This window comes from Talpa occidentalis, unplaced genomic scaffold (assembly GCF_014898055.3).
Source record: "Talpa occidentalis isolate TD23 unplaced genomic scaffold, MPIMG_talOcc4v2.1 talOcc4.7, whole genome shotgun sequence".
Lineage (NCBI taxonomy): Eukaryota > Metazoa > Chordata > Mammalia > Eulipotyphla > Talpidae > Talpa > Talpa occidentalis.
The window spans coordinates 75,115,240-75,134,325 of record NW_023605083.1 but is presented as its reverse complement, the minus strand read 5'-3'; the positions used below and the strand labels follow the sequence as shown (position 1 = coordinate 75,134,325).

Below are 19,086 nucleotides of genomic sequence, written 5' to 3'. Positions count from 1 at the left end.
CCCTTTAGTATGAGCCTATATTTCTCTTTGGAGCTCAGGTGCATTTTCTGGAGATAGTAGAAAGTTGGATTCCATTTTTTAATCCACTCAGATAGCCTGCACCTTTTAATTTGTGAATTCAGTCTGTTTGCATTTAGAGTGATTATTGTCATATGAAAGTCTGTTACTCCCATTTTGTCCTTTATTTTGTGTTTTTGTTTCCTTGTTCAATCCTATGTGAACGTTCTTCTCTTCAAGTTAGATGTAGGAACTCATTTCAGCGTTTCTTGGAAAGGGCAGGTATAGTGTTTGCACACTCCTTCAGCTTCTGTTTGTCTGGGAAGGCCTTTATTTCTTTCTCATATCTTAAGGTGATCCTAGGAAGATAGTGTTCTTGGCTGGCAGTTAAAACTTTTTTTTTTATTTTTATTTAATTTTGGAGTTACAAATTTGCTCTTCCATTTTTTGTACATGTTCTACTTCCACCAAGCCATACATCCTGTCTCTTCCTCCCTTCTCCTGTTCCCTCTGGTAACCATTAAATTTCTTTGCTAAGTCCTATTCCTGCTGTGTTTTGCTTGTGTATAATTTTTGCGTTTATATTTCACAGGTTGGCAGTTTTTCTCTTTAATTATTTTAAACACATTCTCTGTTCCCTTCTTTTTCTCTTCCTGTTCTGGGGTATCTATTATTCTTATATTGCATTTCCTCATGGAGTCAGATGATTCTTGAAATGTTTCTTCATATCTCTCTTCTTCCAACTGAATTTGTTGTGCATTATCATCTTCAGGTTCACCGATTCAGTCTTCCATTTGAGCTGTTCTACTTATATAGCCTTCTCCAGAATTTTTTGTCTCCTCTCTTAATCTTTTTACATCTTTCATATCTATTATTTTCTTATTTTATTTCTTCAATCTTTAACTTCCTTCAAGTTCTATCTTCTGCTTGTTAATTTTATTTCTCAGTACATCCATTTGTTTTTCTGAATTTTCTTGTATATATTTGATCAGCTTTTCTGTGTTTTCTTCCATATCTTAGAGTTTCTTTATAATGGCAATTTTAAATTCTGGGTCCTATAGAAGGAATAGATCATCCATGTATTTGTGGTTGGGTCCTCAACATTTGGTGTCCTCTGGTGTAGTGTTACCCTGAAGAATCAAGCTGCTATTAGTTGCATTTTTTTTAACTCCCCATTATTTACTTTCTGAATATTAAGGGTGAGAGCTTCCATTTTTTCCATTAGATGGTACTGTCTGCCAGGGAGAACTAATCTGTTGCTGGTCTGTGTTTGTGTAAGTGAGTGAGTGAGTGAGTAAGTGTGTGTGTGTGTGTGTGTGTGTGTGTTTAGCATTGTCAGCCCATCTTTCTGGGCCTCAAACCTGCATCTTTGCAGTCTACAGGTTGGGCCTTCTACATAGCCATGTATCCTTGTAATATGGCTTCCCTGTATCCATTCAGTCCCTACCTTTTGTTTTTCCCAAAGTTGAATTTCTGCCACATCTCTTCTGTTGCCCTTGGTCACACTTGGTCCCCGGTAGTTGTGAAGTATTATGGTTTCACTTCTTGTCACAGGATTCTCTGAGTTTGGTGCCTCCCCAAACGTTTCAGTTTTTTCTCCCTGGAACAAAGCAGGAAGCTTCCTCTGATGCCATCTTCCTGGCAAGTCAGTATGGTTCTTCCTGACTGGAAATGTTACCTGTTGCTTTGAAAGCCTTCAGGTGATGAAAAATTACTCCTCTACCTTTTGGTCAATGTGGAAGAGCACATTCACTTTCATAGGAAGCTTGTCTGTGACCACAATATGAGATGTCCACATCCAGGGACTTAACTGGGTACTGTTCTAAACAGAGTGTAGATGGTCCCAATAACATATTACTCTCTCAATACTATGTTCTTAAAGTGGCTCTCACTTAAAGTGTGATAGTGGATAGAATACACATTCCAAAGACAGGGAGCCTTACAAAATGTATTTCTTAAATGGTAAGATTTGAAATTTGGGCCTCCTTGGTGGTGCAAGGGGTTAAGATGCAACCTATGAAGCTGTCCGCATCCACTGAAGCATGAGTTCAATACCCAGCCAGGGAGCTACGTAGCCACATGGCGCAGTAGACCTCTACTGACTCACCCACTGCTCCCCTCAGCAGTGTATTTCAGTACATCTGCCTGTTCTGTTCCCCACTCTGTGTCTAGTGAATTCTCTCACCCCCCCCCACACACACCCATGGCCTGTACCCCAGTTCTTGTATGCATAAATAAATAAGTCATTAAAAAAATAATAACCCAAATGCCCAAAAGTAGATGACTGGATCAAGAAGATGTGGTACATATACACAATGGAATATTACTCAGCATTCAAAAAAGATAAACACATGCAGTTTGCAGCAACATGGATGGAGCTAGAAGGGATCATGTTCAGCAAAATAAGTCAGAAAGAAAAAGAAAAATACTGGATGGTCTCACTCATAGCAGGAATATAGAAAACCTAAATAAGGGAGCAGGAAAAAGACTAATTAATACAAAGTAAAAATCAAAATCAACAAGCAACTATAAATCAGAGACACACTATAGAGGGTGGGGGTGGGGAGAGGAAGGATTAGGGTCAAAATAAAGGGGGGTGCAATTGTATGGGGAATATAACCAAAATGAAAATGCATATATTATGCCAAAATGAAAATGATATTATATAAAGAATTATATAAAATAAAATATTATATAAAATATATAAGAATTATATAAAATATTAAAAAAAGAATAGGATTTGGAAGTTGAAATTACTCTTCATCCATAGTCTGCAAAATGGATGTTGTGTTACCAGGCATGAAGACAACATTAATCTCCTAGTATATCTCCATCAGAACTCTTGGGTGAAAAGGTACATTGTTTTTTTTTTTGTTTGTTTGTTTTAATTTTCAAATAATATTTATTTTGCTTGTTATAAGCATCAGCTTCTATTCTTTTTTTTTCTTTAAATAATAAATTTTATTTTTATATTCCCCGTACAATTGCAAACCCCGCATTCTGACCCCAATCCCTCCCCTCCCGCCCCCCACCCCCCAAAAAGTGTTTCTGGGTCATAGTTTTTTGTTGATTTTGATTTTCACTTTCTTATAGTGATTCATTTTCCTGGTCCCTTATTTAAGTTTTCTAGATTCCTGCTATGAGTGAGACCATCCGGTATTTTTCTTTTTCTTTCTGGCTTATTTTGCTGAGCATGATCCCTTCCAGCGCCATCCATGTTGCTGCAAGTTGCATGTGTTTATCTTTTTTGAATGCTGAGTAATATTCCATAGTGTATATGTACCACATCTTCTTGATCCAGTCATCTATTTTTGGGCATTTGGGCTGTTTCCAAAGCTTAGCTATTGTAAATAGTGCTGCTATAAACATAGGGGTGCAAGTGCTCTTTGGAATTGATGTTTCTGTGTCCTTTGGGTAAACACCTAGGAGTGGAATTGCTGGATCATATGGAAGCTCTATGTTTAGTAGGTCCAGAAATCTCCACACAGCTCTCCATAGTGGTTGGACCAGTTTGCACTCCCACCAACAGTGTAAAAGAGTTCCTTTTTGTCCACAACCTCACCAACATTTGTTGTTGCTAGTTTTTTTAATATGTGCCATTCTCACTGGTGTAAGATGGTATCTCATGGTAGTTTTGATTTGCATTTCCCTGATGACAAGTGATGTTGAACATTTTTTCATATGCCTGTTGGCCATTTGCATTTCCTCTTCAGAGAAGTTTCTTTTTAGCTCTTCTGCCCATTTTTTGACAGGATTATTTTCTTTGTTGTTGTTGAGTCTCATTAGCTCTTTGCAGATTTTTGTGATCAGTCCTTTATCATTAGTGTTGGGTGCAAAAATGTTCTCCCAGTTGGTGGGGTTTCTCTTTGTTTTTGTTATTGTCTCTTTTGCTGTGCAGAAGCTCTATAATTTGATGTAGTCCCAGCTGTTGATCTTTGCCTTCACTATCACTGCTTTGGGTGATGTGTCTGTAAAGATGTCTTTGATGTGCATATCACGTAGTGTTTCGCCTATATTTCCGTCTATGTATTTTATGGTTTCAGGTCTTATGTCTAGTTCTTTAATCCATTTTGAGTTGATTTTTGTGTATGGTGTGAGGTAGTGGTCAAGCTTCATTCTTTTGCATGTAGCGACCCAGTTTTCCCAGCACCATTTATTGAACAAACTTTCTTTGCTCCAATGCATAGTCTTTGCTCCTTTGTCAAAGATTAGTTGATCATAAATCTGTGGGTTTATTTCTGGATTTTCTATTTGATTCCATTGGTCTGTATGTCTGTTCTTGTCCAATACCATGCAGTTTTGATGATTATGGCTTTGTAGTATAGTTTGAAGTCTGGGGGTATGATGCCTCCGTTCCCTTCTTTTTTTTTCAGGAGAGCTTTGGCTATTTGGGGTTTTTTGTGATGCCATATGAATTTCATTAATAATTGTTCTATTTCTTTGAAGAATGACATTGAAATTTTGATTGGAATAGCATTGAATCTGTATATTGCTTTTGGTAGCATGGCCATTTTAATAATGTTTATTCTTCCAATCCATTAGCAGGGGATGTCTTTCCATTTTTTTTGTGTCTTCTTCTATTTCTTTTAACAGTGCTTTATAGTTTTCTTTGTATAGGTCCTTTACCTCTTTTGTTAGATTTATTCCCAAGTATTTGATTTTTCTTGTTTTGATAATAAAAGGGATGGTTTTTTTTATTTCTTCTTCTTCAGATTTATTTTTTGTGTATAGGAAGGCTACTGATTTTTGCGTGTTGATTTTGTATCCTGCCACTTTACTAAACTGATTGATGAGTTGAATTAGTTTTTCTGTGGAGTTTTTGGGGTTCTCTATGTATATTATCATATCATCTGCAAATAGTGATAGTTTGACTTCTTCTTTTCCTATTTGGATTCCTTGGATGTCTTTCTCTTGTCTTATTGCTCTGGCTGGGACTTCCAGTATTATATTGAAAAGCAGTGGTGAGAGTGGACATCCTTGTCTTTTTCCAGATCTTAATGGAATTTCTTTCAGCTTTTCTCCATTGAGAATGATACTGGCGGTTGGCTTGTCATATATGGCCTTTATGATGTTGAGGTATGTTCCTTGTATCCCAAGAATTTCAAGGGCTTTTATCGTGAATGTGTGTTGCACTAGTCGAAAGCTTTCTCAGCATCTATTGATATTATCATATGGTTTTTATATTTCTTTTTGTTGATGTGTTGGATAACGTTGATTGATTTTCAGATGTTAAACCATCCTTGTGTCCCTGGAATGAATCCTGCTTGGTTGCGGTGAATTATCTTATGGATACATTGTTGGATTCTGATAGCTAAAATTTTATTGAGGATTTTGCATCAGTGTTCATTAAGGAGATTGGCCTGTAGTTTTCCTTTTTTGTGTTGTCCTTGTTCGGTTTTGGTATTAGTGTAATGTTGGCTTCATAGAACGTGTTTGGTATTGTCCCTTCTCAATTTTTTGGAAGAGTTTGTGAAGGATAGGCACTAATTCGTCTCTGAATGTTTGGTAGAATTCATTTGTAAATCCATCAGGTCCTGGGCTTTTGTTTTTGGGGACGTTTTTGATTACCATTTCAATTTCGCTGTTTGTAATTGATCTGTTTAGGTGTTCTATTTCTTCTTTATCTAGCTTTGGGTAATTGTAGAGTTGTAGGAATTTGTCCATCTCCTCTAGATTGTTGAACTTGTTTCCATATAACTGTTCATAGTAGTTACTGATTATTCTTTTGATTTCTGCTGTGTCCGTTGTGATTTCTCCTCTTTCATTTATGATCCTGTTTATTTGTGCTTTCTCCCTTTTTTCCTTTGTGAGCCTGGCTAGGGGTTTGTCTATTTCATTGATTTTTTTCCGAAGAACCAGCTCTTGGTTTCGTTGATCTTTTGGATTGTTTTTTTAGTTTCAATTTCATTTATTTCTGCTTTGGTTGTTATTATTTCTTTTCTTCTACTGGTTTTGGGGTTTTTGTTGTTCTTTTTCTAGAACTTTGAGCTTCAAGATTAGGTTGTTTCTTTGAGTTCTTTCTTGTTTCTTGTTGTGAGCTTCTATTCCTATATATTTTCCTCTTATTACTGCTTTTGCTGCATCCCATACATTTAGGATATTGGTGTCCTCCTTGTCATTCAATTCAAAGAATTTTTTAATTTCTTCTTTGATCTCCTCATTAGTCCAGTGGTCTTCCAGTAGTGTGGTTTTTAATCTCCATGAGGTAGGAAATTTCCTTGCCTTCTTTTTATGGTTTATTTCTAGTTTGATGCCTTCATGGTCAGAAAAGATGGTTGGTATGATTTCAATCTTGGTGTATCTGTTGATGTTTGTCCTGTGCCCCAGTATGTGATCTATCCTGGAGAATGATCCGTGTGCACTTGATAAAAATTTGTACTCCATTTTTTTGGGGTTTAGTGTTCTATAGATGTCTGTTAAGCCCAAATGCTCTTGGTCCTTATTTAGAGCTTTAGTGTCTTTACTTATTTTTTGTCTTGTTGATCTATCCATTGTTGATAGTGGTGTGTTGAAGTCTTCCACTACGTATGTGTTTTCTCTGATGTCTGTTTTTAGAGATGACAACAGTTGTCTGATATATTTTGGTGCTCCTTCATTTGGTGAGTATATGTTAATGAGTGTTATTTCTTCTTGAAGTATTGTCCCCTTGATCATACTGTAGTGACCATTGGGGTCTCTTTTTATCTTTTTGAGTTTGAAATCTGTTTTATCTGATATAAGTATAGCTGTTCCTGCTTTCTTTTTTGGTCCATTTGCTTGTAGGATTGTTTTCCATCCTTTAACTTTGAGTCTGTTTTTATCTTTTGTAGCTAAATGTGTTTCCTGGAGACAGCAAAAGGTTGGGTTTTGTTTCTCAATCCAGGCTGCAACTCTGTGTCTTTTTATTGAAGAGTTTAGTCCATTTACATTTAGAGTTAATATTGATAATGTTAGCATCTGTATTTGCCATTGTGTTTGTCTTTCCTTTGATTTTATTTATTTATTCTTTTAATAACTTTTTTTTTTTTTGGCCTTCTTTCGTTGTTATTCGTCCCTCTGAGGTTCTGGCTTTAGGATTCTTTGTAGTATTTTTTGGAGTGGGGGTTTAGTCGTAATGAAATTCCAGAGTTTCTGTTTGTCTGGGAAGGTCCTTATTCTTTCTTCATAGAGGAAGCAGAGCTTTGCGGGATAGAGTATTCTTGGTTGGCATCTGTTTTCTTGGAGTCTGTTGACTATGTCCCTCCACTCTCTCCTTGCCCGTAGTGTTTCTTCAGAGAAGTCTGATGTCAGCCTGATTGGTTTTCCTTTGAATGTTATCTGTTTCTTCCCTCTTGTCAGCTTCATTATTTTTTCCTTGTCCTGGATTCTTGGGAGCTTTACTATTATGTGTCTTGCTGTATTTTTCCTTTCATCGTGGAAGTTTGGTGTTCTTCTTGCTTCTTGTATATCAATTTTCAGCTCCTTCTTCACATTTGGGAAGTTCTCTTCAATTATCTCTTTGAATATTTTCTCTGTTCCTACATCTCTCTCCTCTCCTTCTGGTATTCCTATAACTCTTATATTTCCTTTCCTCATGGAGTCAGATAGTTCCCGAAGTCTTTCTTCGTTCTTTTTCCTTTGTACTTCTCTTTCCTTTTCTGTTTTGGTTCTTTTTATTTCTGTGTCTTCAAGAGTACTTATTTGTTCTTCCATTTCATCTATTCTGCTTTCATTGCTTTTCCCAGAGTTCTTTAGTTCCTCCATTAATTCTTTGATCTGCGTTTCTTTTGCTTCCCTCTTTAGGGACTCAATTTCATTCTTCTGACCATTGTTTTCCCTCTTTAGGGACTCAATTTCCTTCTTCTGATCATTGTTTTCCTTTATGAGTTCTGTCATTTTTTTAATCATGGCAATTTTAAATTCTCTTTCTGGAAGGCTCAGAAGTTCTTCCAAGTTACTGTCGTTGCAATCTGGGGGGTGGTTTTCTTTATGTGGTGTGCTTTTTTCCTGAGGAGTTGTTAGGTTGTGTGTGGTTCTTCTACTCCCTACTGTCTGTTTTCTAATTTGTCGTATGCATTGGGACACTGTTGCTGGGACTGGCTGGCATCTTGGGTGAGCTTCTCCGCTCTCCTCTGGCTCCTCCAGGAGCCATCTGTCGGTTTAAAGCAGTCTTTACTGAAGAAAGGTCCCTGTTCTAAAATGCCAATGTGGGGACACACTCCCCTGTGCGCTTGGTCTGCCCCGGAGGTGGGTTCCCACTCCCCCTCTGGGTTTGGACTGCAGGCCAGAAGGGGCCTGGTGTGGGCGAGCTTCCCCGCTCACCTCTGGCTCCCGAGGGAGCCTTCTGCAGGAAGTCTTTATTGAAGAAATGTCCCTGTTCTAAAATGGCGATGTGGGACGCACTCCCTGCGCGTCCGGTCTCAGGCACACTCTCTGCGCGCCCGGTCTGCCCCTGCCGTGGATGCCCGCCTCCCCCTGTGGGCTCAGACTGCTGGTCTGAAGGGGCCTGGGGTGTGCTAACTTTCCAGCTGGCCACAGGCTGCTCCAGGAGCCTTTTGCCGGTTTCAAGCTAGGGGCACCAGAGATCTCTCCTTTTGTTCTTGGGGAGCTGTTTTTTTCACCCCGTGGGACAGGGAAAAGAGTTGGAATGGTAGGGAAAACCTCAATGGCTTTGGGGTGCTGTGTCTGCCTTTTGCCCCACTGACATGGAGGACCCACACCCTGAATTTCGTACCCCGGGTCTCAGTTCCAAAGCCCTCAGGTTCAGGACGCGGGCTGTAGCCCAGTTCAGTGGCCGCAGGAATGGCACCTTTTGTACCCCGCTCCCGTGTCCAGGCGCCTGGTTTCTGATTACTCACTGAGGGACTTTCACCTCGGTGAGGACCCCTGCGTGTCTCCCTGCAAGCCTAGGTCGCAGGCGCGGGTACCTGGGTAGCCGTGATCCGCGTTTGCTTTTCATCGCACCGCTTTTCCGCGCAAGCTTACAGGCCGGCCCGGGGCTGTGTGCTGGTCTCTGGCGGTCTCTGTTGTTCTCTAATGCCGCCCGGAGCCGTTCGCTCACCTCCGCGGCAAATCCTGCAGGGTTCTCCACAGCTCTAGTTCACGGGGTGCGGTGCCTGAAATAGTTCCTTTCCACTCACAGTCCTGCTTGATGCGTAGTTTGTTCTTGTTGGTCATTTTAGTTTGTTTTTTCCCTCCTTTCTGTTGGTCGGAGAGTGCCGACTTTGTGGGTGGGAGAGTGTAGCAGGGTTCTGTGCTTTCCTCCCTTCTAGTCCTCTTTTATGGCAACTTTCTTCTTTGGGTAGTTTGCTGGAGTCGCCCGTTTATCTTCCGTGTCCCAGTTCTCACTGGGACCTGCCGCTTTTCCTCCCTATTAACTTTTTTTTAATGGGAGAGCTTACTCACAGCGTCTCCTCGCCGCCATGTTGCTCCGCCTCCACAAGGTACATTGTTAATGTGCTATTTTGAAAGGAATTTTCTTTCTGAGCAGTAGATCTCAACATGGGCTTATTAACCATATTATAAAATGATGTGTTATTATCCAGGCTTTGTTGTTACATCTATATAGCATAGGCAGATTGTATTTAGTGTGATTCTTAAGGGCTCTAGAATTTTTGGAATGGTAAATGAGCATTAACTTCAAGTCACTGAGTACATCAGACCCTATCTTGATATTCAGCCTGTTCTTTGAAGCTTTGAAGTCAGGCATTAATTTTTCCTTGGTATCTATTCTGAAAGTTTTAGATAGTATCTTCTTCCAATAAAAGACTGTTACATCTATTGAAAATCTGTTAGTGTAGCCACCTTTGTCAATGATCTTAGCTATTTCTTCTGGGTAACTTGCTTTAGCTCTACCAGCACTTACTGCTTTACCTTGTTCTTGGATGTTATAGAGATGACTTCGTTCCTTAAACCTCATGAGCCAACTTCTGCTCACCTCCAACTTTTCTAGTTTAGCTTTCTTGCCTCTTGCAGCCTTGATAGAATGGAAGAGAGTTTGGTCCTTGATATGGGTTAGGCTTTGGCTTATTGGAATGTTGTGGCTGGTTTGATCTTCTATCCAGACCACTAAAACTATCAGCAATAAGACTATTTCATTTTATTATTCATGTGTTCACTTGGATAGTACCTTTAGTATCCTTCATGAACATTCCCTTTGTGGTTCCAACTTGGTTAACTCTTTGGTGCAAGCCTATCTGAGCCTTCAACATGCCTTCCTCCCTAAGCTTAATCATTTCTAGCTTTTTGATTAAAAGTGAGACACCTGCCATTCTTCATTTCATTGAACACTTAAAGGCTATTACAGGGTTATTAATTGGCCTGATTTCAATATTGTATCTCAAGCACTAGTGAGGCTAAGGGAGGGGAGGAGGGGGAGAGAGAGAGAGAAAGAGAGAGAGAGAGAGATATTGAATGGCCAGTTGGTTGAGCATTCAAGAACACACTCAATATTTATTGTTTGCTTTCTTATGTAGGTGCAGTTCATTGTGCCCCCAAACAAATACAGTAATACCATCAAAGATCAGTGATCATAGATCACCATGTTAGATGGAATTATAATGAAAACATTTAAAATATTGCAAGAATTCCCAAAATGTGGCACAGAAACAAAAAGTGTGAGCACATACTATTGGAAAAATAGCAACAGTAGACTTGTACAAACCTATTTGTAGAAACACGGTATCTGTTAAGTGCAGTAAAGTGACATGTATCTGTATATAGAAGCAGCATAAAAGCAGCAGGATAGATAAAATTGGAAAATCCCACCATTTTTCAAACTCTAATGTATCTAAAATCTAAAACACTATTTATTCAAACTATAATATATATAAAATCTAAAACATGAATCAATCCTAAAACCATTGGAGAAGAGGTTGATGATGAACTTTGTAATGGATTAAATATGTTGACACTATCTGAAACCACTGATCAGTTTATGCTACAGGACGCCAAACATTATTGTACCTTATGATTTTATTCAGGGTATACAATACAACTATGATATATTCTTTTTTTTTTTTTTTTTAAAGATTTATTTATTTATTTAAACAAGAACTGGATATAGGCCAGATTCGCGGGAGGGTGAGAGGATTCACCAGAGACAGAGTGGGGAACAGAACAGACAGACTACAGAAATATACTGCTGAGGGGAGCAGCAGGCATGACAGGAGAGGTCTGCTGCGCTATGTGGGGCCCTTGCCAGCTGCTGGATCGAACCAGCGCTGCAGAGGCTGCAGACAGCTTCACAGCACTGGGCTCAACTGCCTGTGCCACCAGGGGTGACCCAAATGATGTATTCTTGCAAAAGAATTGACTGTGACTCTTAAGAAACTTCTAGATCTCATTATTGCTTTCTGAGCAAATAGGGGATAGCAGACATATTAAACATCACCACAGGAATACAACAAGCCAAATGCACAAGTGTGAGAGAAGTTGTGTTGGTTTTTCCAGGGGATTGATTATATGAAAATATTAAAAGACTAACCGAGACCTATTCTTTTTTTTATTTTGTCACAGATTAAAGGAGAAATATCAATATTAACACGTGCGGATCTTGTTGAATGCTCATATTAGCAACTGAAATATAAAGGGAAAATTTTAAGACATTTGCACATTGATGGACAAGAATGGACTACATGGTATTGTTGGCTTTATTGGGTGTAAAGTTGATGTTGTCATTAAATTCCTGTTTTTTTAAAGTCCTTACAAAAAAGAGATACAAATCAATATATTTTGAGTTAAGATATAGAATTCCTGTGATTTGCTTTAAAAATGGAAATATTTGATGATTACTTGTTCTCTACTTTTTTATATATTTATATATTTAAAAATATTCAGTAAACAGTTACCCCCCAAAAAGAATCATCATAAACAATTTTATAACCATCATAAATAATTTCACCTTATATCTTATAGCTTGTGTTTTAAATGAGTTACTCTCCCTATTAATTGAAAGACTGCTGTTTATGATAAAGAGACATAGACTTTACTTCATTGAATAGTGCATGTCCTAGCCATTAGATTAGTCTGTTAGATCTGCGTAACTCCCCACTTCTAAGGAGGCACCCCTGATCCATAGTCTCACTAGGATTAATTGCTAGGTGGGCAAAAACCACAGATACCTGTTAACCTTTCATTTGTTGATTATTCAGGGCATTCAGACTTACTGCTTTTCACACAGAATTTTTAAAACACTTACAACCAACATCATTGAACTGTCTTATTTCTAAATTGAGAGCAGTCTGAAATAATGCCTAGTTAATGCATCTAGCATCAATTCCAGGCACCCTGGATCATGTCAGTTTCTCCTCCCATCTCTGTTACATTTTGTAAGTTATAGACTTTAGAACATTTATGTACTAATAATATACTCTATGCACATAGTAGTCGGAGGGAAAAATAAGAGAGATGGGCATTTAAAATATATATGAAATTACAAGCAAGACAGATACAGATAGCATCCAAAAACCTCACTCACACATTTTTACCAAGCAGGCGTAATTTGCACATGATGATAGAGCGCTGCTGGGCACACCCTGCTTTGTGGCTTGGATCAAGTCTGTCACTAGCGTAGGCTCTTCCCTAAATCCAGATCTTAAACATTTTAAACAGCACTGGGTCTGTTGGGTCATATGAGCAGAGTGGCAGAGTACTTGAACATGGATCAGCTGGGTAGCTGGATCTTCCTGTATTTTCTGGCTCTTCCCTGTATTTTCTCATCTAGGTAAATGGGTAGAAGTAGAAAAATGGTCTAAAATATGTGCAGTGTATGTTGCCTTTAGAATCCTAGAGAGAAGCATTTTACCTCTTAGGTATAGCAGTTATCATTCACTTTAATTTTTGTTTATTTGTTAATTTTAAGTAAGTAATTAGTATAGCTGGCATTTAATTGAAATGATACAAAAAGGTATAGATTAAAACCTAAGTTCCTTTCCTGCACTTACTCAGCTACCCTGGAGGCAACCTCTGATACTGAACATCGGCAGAAGGACCGATGTTCTTATAGATGTTCATTTTGAAGGGCTTATCCTCACTTGGCACAGTCCATTGAATCACAAGAAACTTCCTAAAATAGTAGGCCCTCTATGTTCATGCAGTTTACAGCCCATCATTATTCCATCATGCAAGGTAGCTGTATCTTCCTACTCTCCAGGTTCTATCAACCTGATATACTCAATATGGTAGGATAGTGTTATGTGCTGTGTCCTGAGTAGTTAGTGAAGCAGATGAAAGTGAACAGCTTTCTTTTGTCTCAAAGGAAAAATGCATTTACTTGTCTCATGACTGCATATTAGGTGCCAAATGTAGTATAAATTTTATCCACTTGAGACATAGTCCTTCCTTCTCTGTCTGATGTGCTTCTGGGATGAGTGTGGAGGGGTGGTGGTGGGGCACCTGGAGTTTATTTACTTAGCTCTATCTGAGACACACATTCACTGTATGACTGCTGTGTTCTTTACGTATACTTCAGGTGTAGTAAGTCATGTTGACGAGTTTTTCTTTTCTGTCTTTTAAGACAAAAGTACATCTTCTTATAATTGGAATTTATCATATTTTTACTAAAACAATTCTCCTTGTGAATAAATTGAAATTGAGCATATACAGTAATTTTTTTAAATAAATTTTCTTTTAATTTTTATTTATTTATTTTTAAAGATTTATTTATTTATTTATTTATTTAAGCACTGGGTACAGTCAGAAGTGCGGGAGGGTGAGAGAATTCACCAGAACCAGAGCACGGAGCAGAGCAGGCAGAAGGACCGAAGTACACTGCTGAGGGGAGCAGCGGGCAGCAGGAGAGGTCCGCGCACCATGTGGTACCCTCCTCCGGTGGCCGGGGAGCAGCCGGGGATCGAACCGGCACTGCAGAGGCTGCAGGCAGCTTCGCAACCCAGCGCTGAACCGCTGCTCCACCGAGGAGGCCCATATACAGTAATCTTTAATTAAATTAAACAAATTATTCAGATCAATGCATGTGGAATGAGTTATCTTATTTTTTTCTGAGAAATAAAGAGAAACTGGGAAGAAAATTCATTAGACTAATGCAGAAAGAATTTTTTTACACCTAAATGAAAAGCCAGAAATTCATATGAAATATAAGAACCTCAAAAAAGATTTAAGACATGACTATTAAATATCCATGCATGTTTTTGATTTCCCATTACATTAAAACACTTAAATGAATTTCATATTCAGAACATTTAAAAATAACTCTCTTAAAAAGAAGATATAAAGTATTATCAGCTGTGCTTTTTGTACATAATTAGCATGTGCCTGTTGGAGGTATAATGACTTTTAGTGTAATCTTGTTATTCATCATAAAAAGTTCAGATGGTAAAAACTGTAGTTACAGCTGGATGACACATTTAAAAATAATTCAAAGATCACTCCACAAAAAGCATGCTATTAATCTGCCTTTCATTCATCAATGAATTGTGAAGGCACTGATAAAATATCCTTTTTATCTTGGTTATAGTCCCCATACAATTCCCACCCGCCTTGTTTTGATCCTACTCCTTCCACCCCCTCTTAGTGTGTCTCTGGTTTATAGTTGCTTGTTGATTTTGATTTTTACTTTATTATAATTAGATTTTTTCCTGGTCCCTTATTTAGGTTCTCTAAATTCCTCCTATGAGTGAGAGATGAAAATGCATACATTGTGCAAAAATGAAAAATGATGTAAAAAATGTATAAATTAAAAAAAAGAATAAACTGCTGGCATCTTCCAAAAAAAAAAATCCTTTTTAAAGTGCTTAATTTTCCTCCTTTCTTTTAGATTTAATATATGATGACCTTTAACTACAGTGTTTGACAGGCTGCTGTGAACGTGTATCACCTTTTCCCTTTTAATGAGATGGCCAAAGATTCATCAGGCTTTTCTTCTGATTATCAGTTTTGGATGCAGAAACTTTCTATATGGGACCAAGCCTCCACTTTGGAAACCCAGCAAGACACCTGCCTTCATCTGCCTAAATTCCAGGAATTCCTGAAGCAGATGTTTGAAACCTTAAAAGATATGGTAAGTACACAGTGGCGTACTACTCAGCAATCAAAAAGATAGTGATGCCATTTGCAGCAACCTAGATGGAACTGGTAGGTATTATGCTAAGCAAAATAAGTCAGAAGGAAAAAGAGAAAGATTAGATGATTTCACTTATAAGTGGAAGATAGAGAAACCAAACAAAGGGCTTGAAAAAAAGTCATAACTTGCAAGCTGACTATAGATATGAGGCATATAGGAGGGGAGGTGTCAAAACAAGGGAGGGAAAAGTACAAGGGACTATGGTGATGGATCATGGAAGCTTATGTTGGTGGGAGAACTGTGGGGACTACATCTGAGGGAAGGAAACAAATACTGTCTATAAATTAACAACAATGTAAGAAAAAAGTTAAATAATAAAAACTGTAAAAATAAAAAAAGCACCAAAAGAGTGAAATTATTTTATGACATTGGGGTCTCTTTACTAGATTTTTGTAACGTAAGTAAAGTATTAGGCTTTTCTGCCCTCCCACCATTAGGATTGATGATGGATCCTGCAGTCCTGAATACATGCCTGATGGTGGGCACCGGAAGTAGGGTGTGGGCATATGTAAGTGGATACCCCTGGGCCGAGAGACTGGGCTTATAAGGGTGGTGTCACGGGGACGCCAGCAGAACGAAAGAGAATCAGAAGGAGAACAAATGAGAGCGAAAGGAGCAGAGAAGAAAAGGCCACGAGAGAACATCGGAGAGCCCAGAAAGAGTGAAGACTTGCTATGGGCTGGGAGGCCTGCCAGCCTCCTGGCCCCCAGCACCCCTGCCTGTCTTGTACCTGGTAAATCCCAATAAAAACCTGCAAAAGCCACTGAGGGCTCCAGGACTCCTCCTTTCCCCCGTCTGCCCGATCATAGAGATCCAGCTCCGTGCCCTTTCTCCATGCCCTTACCAACCCAAGTGTTTTACCAACCAAAAACTGGTTTCTTAGTTGCTTCTTGATTTTTTTTTTTTTTTTTGGTCACATGAGACTTCTTGAAAAATCAAGTTGTTTTTAAATAAACCAGATTTTTACAGTTGTTGTCAGGTAAAAATTGGGCTTTTTTTTTTTTCTGAAAGAGCTTTGCTCTCTTAAATATTGAAATGTTACCTATTACTCAACCCTTTTCTAAAGTGGGCTCAAATAAGAGATCATATTTATCACGATCTCTTTTATAAAATTTTAAGTGGTCTTTTCTGGTTAATATTAAGATTTTCAGTGTCTTCATTACTGTCATAGAATTTATTGTGTTGAAAATCTGATGAATTTTCGTTTTGACATAATTTTTCTTTTGCAATAGATATTTTTATGAATTAATATTTTCATGTTATGAAGTATTGTTTTATACTTATTTTCTAACTTCAAAGTAAAAAGCAAAATTGTCATTTAACATAGGTTTTCTTGTGTTATGCTTTTCTTCCCTTCAAGAAAAAGGTAGAAAATTTGAAAAAATTATGTTTATGATATAGGCATTTATAAGTCTCTAGAAACTAGCAGGAAAGACAGATTATGTGAGCAACTAATGCTAAATTGTAATTTTTTTTTCCTTAATAACACTGTAACTTGACCTTACAGTGGTCCCAGAAAGTCTAGGACTGGCCTTGATGCTGAGACAAATGTGAGGAATTTATTGCTGCAGCAGTAGGAAATGCTTATCGTTTCAGCTTATGTGCACATTATCTCAGTTTGGTCTTATTTTTGAACTTTCTTGAAAGTTTAAGAAGTGGGAAGTGGGCCAGTTGTATAACAGCATTTATATATTTTAATCTTAAGCTGTTTTCTATTTAGTTGATCTCTTTTTTTGTCTCAGGTTCTTAGATTGTTGTAGACTAAGCATGATGTCATTTAGCATATTGTAATCAAAAGGGTTATAAACTGAGATAAGTATCTTTATGCTTTGGCTGCTTTTATTTCATTTTACAAGTTCCAGAGTTCCTGTCCTCTCAAACATTCTTTGAAATAGCCCCGCTGGAGCTGAGTTAGGAACCCCTTTTGTATGTTAGTATTAAAAACAAGGAGGAAGATACAACATTGTAATTATTAATCACCCACAATGTTTACAACCCATTTTACAGTCTTTTTTTTTTTTTTTTTAGTCTTGCTGTTTATAAATAAAGTGACTTTTACTGACTTATGAGTAAAATAATGTTAACTTTATTGCAGAAGTGACTTAGTTTTGGTGATCTGGTTAAAGGATGAAATTAGGTGGTTGCTGGTTAAACTTTATTTTAAGGTGGTTGGTCGTTACTTGCTTAAAGACCTAATCCTTTTTTCTACTTTTCTAAAATATGTATTAAACAAGAAATATATATTAAACAAGATACTCAACCTGTAGTGTCAATTCAATTTTTCTGAGTTGTGTAATGTCATTTCAGTGACCAAAACATAATTTCCTTTCACAGGATTCAAATACAATCATTGGAAAATTCCCCACAATTGGTCAACTGTTGGCAAAAACTTGCTGGAATCCTTTTATCTTAGCACATGGTAAGTTGTTTTTGTATGTATGTATAGATACACACATAGTCTCTCTCATTCTCTCTCCCTCTCTCTCTCTCTCTCTCCCTCTACCTCTCTCTGTGTGCCACACACACATACATGTATAGGAAAACAACTTGTGTTAGAGAGCAGAAACTGAGATGATTGCAACTTCATTTTAAACCACTGTAAAATGGTTATAATAATGAAATAACTTGTTCTAGTTTCATATTAACTCATATAATGCTTTCTATGTATCATTCTTCAGAGTCAGAATTCTGATATGGCTCAGGGGTGATATTTTGGTTTTACCCAAGGTTAAGTGAAATTTGGGGTCACTTTGAGGGAGGTGTTCTCTCACTGATCTCTTGCCTACCTGTCCAACCTCATTTCCTATTTATTCCTCCACAGCTCCACCACATGCATGGTAGCCAGGTCAAATTACTAACAGTGCCAGAAGGCTCATGATGTCAGGGCCTGTGACAATGCAGTTCCTTTTGCCTAGAACTCTGTTCTCACATCTTCTCTTCAACCTTGTTTGAACTAGCCTCGCTGGTGCTGAGTTAGGTAACTCTCTTATTAGCTCCATAATCCCCAACATCTCCCTTAATTATAACTTATGACACTGTTTTATAATTTTTGGTTGCCTGTGTGGTGCCCTGGAAGACTGAATGCCTCTCAAGAGCAGGAACTGTGGTTTTAGTTATCTTTGTCATTCTAGGATCTAGCATAGATCTGAGTATCTGAAGATACACAGTTGAGGTTTGCTGACTTGATACCGCTATATTATTAGTAGTGTAATATTGTAGGGTAAGTGGAAACATGTCAGGCATTTCTGCCCTCCTGCCATAGGATTAGATGCATGCCTCATGGTGGGGACCTGGAGTAGGGTGTGGGCATACCTAGGTGGGATTCATCTGGGCTGAGGTGGGGCTTATAAGGGCGGCGTTAGGAGGAAACGGGACAGAACAAGAAGGAGAACAAGCGAGAGACTGGAAGAGGACCAGCAGAGAAGCAGAGGCCAGGAGAGAACGCCGGAGAGCTGGAGAGTGAAGACTTGCTGGGGGCTGGGAGGCCTGCCAGCCTTGCCTGCCTTGTACCTGGTAAATCCCCATAAAAGCCTGAAAAAGCCACAGAGGGCTCCAGGATTCCTCTTTCACCCGTCTGTTCGAATCGTAGAGATCCTGCACTGTACCTTCCCACCACTGCACATACTTACTTTTATATTTTTTAAGTCAAAGACTAATGACATAACAATGATACTAGAATAAAAAAAATGCATATTCCTGTTTGGTGTTTGAAGGAATTGTACAATTTCATTTCTAGTCTGTCATAAGTCATTGTAAGAAGCCTGAATTCTTTTTTTTTTAATAAATTTTATTTTTATATTCCCCATACATTGCAACCCCCTTATTTTGACCCCAATTCCTCCGCTCCCCGCCCCCTACCCTCCATAGAGTGTCTCTGGTTCATAGTTGTTTGTTGATTTTGATTTTCATTTTCTTATAGTTATTCACTTTCCTGGTCCCTTATTTAAGTTTTCTAGATTCCTGCTATGAGTGAGACCATCCGGTATTTTTCTTTTTCTTTCTGGCTTATTTCGCTGAGCATGATCCCTTCCAGCGCCATCCATGTTGCT

General features: G+C 38.3%; 1 protein-coding gene across 7 annotated transcripts in view; it reads left to right on the top strand.

The window, feature by feature from the left end:
- Nucleotides 1-19,086, top strand: part of FANCC (FA complementation group C) — a 280,667-nt gene that overhangs the window by 100,897 nt on the left and 160,684 nt on the right. For 6 of the 7 annotated variants that reach the window (XM_054689348.1, XM_037494448.2, XM_054689350.1 and 3 more), the window contains 3 exons: nt 11,473-11,594; nt 14,732-14,974; nt 17,372-17,456. In XM_054689348.1, coding sequence (XP_054545323.1) covers nt 14,810-14,974; nt 17,372-17,456 — 250 coding nt within the window. In that variant the 5' untranslated portion in view covers nt 11,473-11,594; nt 14,732-14,809. The remainder of the gene's footprint in view (nt 1-11,472; nt 11,595-14,731; nt 14,975-17,371; nt 17,457-19,086) is intronic. The other variant, XM_054689352.1, reaches the window with a different exon arrangement.